Source organism: Neomonachus schauinslandi, chromosome 1 (assembly GCF_002201575.2).
Source record: "Neomonachus schauinslandi chromosome 1, ASM220157v2, whole genome shotgun sequence".
Taxonomy (NCBI): Eukaryota; Metazoa; Chordata; class Mammalia; order Carnivora; family Phocidae; genus Neomonachus; species Neomonachus schauinslandi.
The window spans coordinates 203652032-203656205 of NC_058403.1; the positions used below are offsets into that span (position 1 = coordinate 203652032).

The 4174-nt window shown below is 55.8% G+C and overlaps 1 protein-coding gene across 4 annotated transcripts in view; it reads left to right on the plus strand.

Annotated features, from left to right (window-relative positions):
- Nucleotides 1–4174, plus strand: part of BRD4 (bromodomain containing 4) — a 37162-nt gene that overhangs the window by 14225 nt on the left and 18763 nt on the right. For all 4 annotated transcript variants that reach the window (XM_044914057.1, XM_021683294.2, XM_021683297.2 and 1 more), the window contains exons 7-9: nucleotides 2178–2387; nucleotides 3297–3496; nucleotides 3859–4154. In XM_044914057.1, the coding sequence (XP_044769992.1) occupies nucleotides 2178–2387; nucleotides 3297–3496; nucleotides 3859–4154 (706 nt within the window). The remainder of the gene's footprint in view (nucleotides 1–2177; nucleotides 2388–3296; nucleotides 3497–3858; nucleotides 4155–4174) is intronic.

The window sequence follows — 4174 nt, forward strand, 5'->3', positions numbered from 1 at the left end:
ATTTCCACAATAGCCACAGCCTGTTGGGGAGGAGTAGGGATGTCCTTGTGGCAAGGGTAGTGCTGTCTGGCAGCTGGCAGGAGAGGCTGGGTGCACAGATAAGTGGCACGAGGAAGCTCCCACCTGGTAAAGGCTCACCTCTCAGCAACACTGAGTACTTGGCTGTGCCTGCCACCCTCCTCCCTTGGTGGGATCCAGACACATCAGGCACACTCCTCTAACCTGCCCTCTGCCTCTGGGCAGCAGGCCTGGCTTTTCGTGGGTGTTCGTGTAGGTCTGTTGGGGACCCAGGCCTGCTCATATCTAGGGCACTGTAGGGCCCCTGCTCTGGTGTGAGCCCTTGTCTCCTTGGCAGCCTGGGTGGTGACAGTCTCTGATCATCCCTTGTGTGTGTCTTCTCCATTGCCCTCAGACCTGCTCCAGAATTTATTTCTGCGTGAATTAAAAAGGCATTACCCTTTCAGGACTTAGTCTGGTAGTAAAACCATTTAGACAGGGCGCCTGGGTGGCTCAGTTGGTTAAGCGACTGCCTTCGGGTCAGGTCATGATCCTGGAGTCCCTGGATCGAGTCCCGCATCGGGCTCCCTGCTCGGCAGGGAGTCTGCTTCTCCCTCTGGCCCTCCCCTCTCTCATGTGCTCTCTCTCAAATAAATAAATAAAATCTTTAAAAAAAAAACCATTTAGACAGCAAAGTCTAGGTCCTCACCTTGCTGGGAGGAGGAGCTGCCTTGGACGAGGCTGAACTGGGTGGTCTGGAGGGGAGGGGACAGCACTGCAGTTGAGGACGAACCTACCCTGTTGCCTGGGTCACCTTTCCTAGCTGCCTTGGGGAAGGGAAACCTGAAGCTGTGTTTCCAGAGATAGCAGGAGAGGTTTCTAGGGCCAGCTCTGTGAAGTGTACCCTAGTTTGTTTGACACAGCTAGATCCCACAGCTCTCCTGGGCTGTGCAGCTCTGAAGTATCCATTCACACTTGGGAAAGGCCCCTTCTCGAGAATTATGTGAGATGCCATGTTGACGAACTTTGTCCAGGCTTAAAGTAGGTCCTAATATCCTGCTGGGAAGCTAGCTCTGTTCCTTTCACTGCTGTCCTCTGTCCTGAGTCATCACTGGAATTTATGACCCTGGAGCCCTCAGGGTAGGAAGGGACCTGCCCAGCTGGCTGGTGGGGCAGCACAGGTGGGCCCAGGTACCCAGGTGGAGTTGTGCTCAAGCTCTGTGACCCCACATGGAGTTCCGTCAGATTCCTGGGTCTTAGAATTGGGAGGTCTCAGTCTCCTGTCAAGGGATCCCATGCTTAATATAAGCTTGGGTCACTGGCACCTCACAAGACTTACTCCCTCCTGCAGCCCGTCCTCAACACCCCCCACAGCCACTCTTCTATACCTTTCGCACCTTGCCGGGCATGCCCTGGAGATACCTCAGCCAGTGGCATGGCTTTGCTCAGTTACATGCCCCAGAGGTGATCTGAGGAGTGGGGAGGCAGATGCAGACATGTGCCCACTGTAGCAGAGGCTCAGTTGCCTCACTGGCCATGGGCTCTGTGCCAGGCACATTTACTGCAGGGCTGGGCCTTTGCACGTGCTGTTTCCTTTGCCTGGAATGCTCTCTAAAACTGCAGAATGCACCCACTTCCTGTAGGAGTGTGAACCCGAGGTGGGCAGAGGCTCCTGTTCTGTTCACTGCTGTTTCTTGGTGCCCGACCCTGGCATCCAGAAGGCTCCCTCAGGAAGTGCTGAGTAAGCACTGACCTGACAAGAGCCTTGGGGCACTCTTCGTGGGTCCTTCCCTTGACCTGCCATCTATCTTCAGTCCCTAAGCAGACATCCTCAGTGGGCCAGTGGCCTCCTGTGACCTGGGTCACATGTACATACCTGGGCTGTATCTCCTGGGGAGTGGGTGCCAGGCCGTGGCAGGAACATATTTCTTTTCAAAGTGAATTTGTGAGGAGTGTTGGAAGAGCTGGCAAGGGGCCTTGGCCCACCCCTTGCCTTAGTGGGCAGGGTGGGGGGGGTCACCATCAGCCCAGCCCTCTTTGACCCTCCTGCTTGCTTTCTCTTGAGTCAATCCCGGCAGCCGGGGAGGCTGTGGTGATGCTGAGCCACAGCCCAGGCAGCCCCCTGCCACACATGCCCGGGCACCTGGGAGCCCTCACGGGCACGGCTTCTCCCCCACCAGGATGTGTTCGAGATGCGCTTTGCCAAGATGCCAGATGAGCCAGAGGAGCCTGTGGTGGCCGTGTCCTCCCCGGCGGTGCCACCCCCCACCAAAGTGGTGGCCCCACCCTCGTCCAGCGACAGCAGCAGTGACAGCTCCTCCGACAGTGACAGCTCCACCGATGACTCTGAAGAGGAGCGAGCCCAGCGGCTGGCAGAGCTCCAGGAGCAGGTGAGGGTGCCTGCAGCCCCGTACCCGGTCCCCCAGCATCCCAGCATGCACGGACCAGGCAGTCTCTCCAGGGGTCACCACGGCATGCGGAGTTCCAGTTCCGAGTTCCGCAGGAGCAGAATTCCCGCTGGTCCACCTGTGCCAGGTGCACGTGCGTTGTAAACACAGAGCTGACCCTTGAGCAGTGTAGGGTTTCGGGGTGCTGGCCTCCTGTGCAGCTGAAAATCTACTCCCCCAGAAAACTTAACCGATAATCTACTCTTGACCAGAAGCCTTACCTATAACAGTCAATTAATGTATGTTTTATAGGTTACATAGGTTATGTACTATATTCTTAACAATGAAGTAAGTTGTTAGTAAAGTGAAAAAAAAATGGTAAGCAATAGAAGACACACTTATAGTACTGTATTGATTGGGGGGAAAAAAAAAACTACTGTAAGTTGACCTGCACAGTTAAAACCTAGGTTGTTCAAGAGTCTATTGTACATACGTGGATGTTTTGTTGGGGAGACGTGGCTGTTCTGTGGACAGAGGTGAGGCTTCTAGATCTTCCAGTATCTGGAAGGAGGAGCCTGAGCCAGGATATCTCTCTCTCCTGGGGCCCTACAAGCCAGACATCAGGGCCTTAGTACCCAGCCTCCTAGGGACCCTGCTCCTGGATGGCCGTGGAGCTCAGTGTCTGCCAGCTTGGGCAGCTCCTCTAGCAAGGAAGGACACCTGCCACCCTCGGATCCGAGTCTGTGGCCCGGGTGGGCATGGGCACTTCGAAAATCTGGTGAGGCAACAGGTCACAAGGCTGAGGGCCAAGCCCCCTCCTTGTGCTTCCCTCCTCCCCTGCCCCCTGACGCCTGGGGGTCCACACAGAGACTAGGATGATGGGTGTGTGTGTCTTGCCTGTCTGCTCCACAGCTCAAAGCCGTGCACGAGCAGCTTGCAGCCCTCTCCCAGCCCCAGCAGAACAAACCAAAGAAAAAGGAGAAAGACAAAAAAGAAAAGAAAAAGGAAAAGCACAAAAAGAAAGAGGAAGTGGAGGAGAATAAGAAGAGCAAAGCCAAGGAACTTCCTCCCAAAAAGACCAAGAAAAATAATAGCAGCAACAGCAATGTGAGGTCTGTGCCTCCCTAGTCTGCCCGGGGTGGGGGGGTAGGGGGGACAACCCCTGCCCGCCATGATGGGTAGGGAGGCTGCATCTGTGCCCTTTCCTCTGGAATGGATCTTTGGTGCCCACTGTGTTTGGGAAGGGAGGGGGGGGGATAGCAGGGAGCATGGAGTGGAAGGTGAGGACAGAACATGGTTTGCAGTCTGTCTGCAGTGGGTGCTCCCGATAAGGGCTTGCCAGCCTCCCCCATTTCCCTTGAAGGCCATCTGGGTGGGGGTGTGGAAGCCATCCACCAAGCCCCAAATGGAGGAATGGGTGCCTGGCTTTCCCAGGACACTCGTTCCTCACAGTGTCTGCATCGCCCCTTCATAGCAAGAAGGAGCCAGCGCCCATGAAGAACAAGCCCCCTCCTGCGTACGAGTCAGAGGAGGAGGACAAGTGCAAGCCCATGTCGTATGAGGAGAAGCGGCAACTCAGCCTGGACATCAACAAGCTCCCTGGCGAGAAGCTGGGCCGTGTGGTGCACATCATCCAGTCTCGGGAGCCCTCCCTCAAGAACTCCAACCCTGATGAGATCGAGATTGACTTTGAGACTCTGAAGCCGTCCACCCTGCGAGAACTGGAGCGCTATGTAACCTCTTGTTTGCGGAAGAAAAGGAAACCTCAAGGTGCCCTTGGCGCGCCGCCC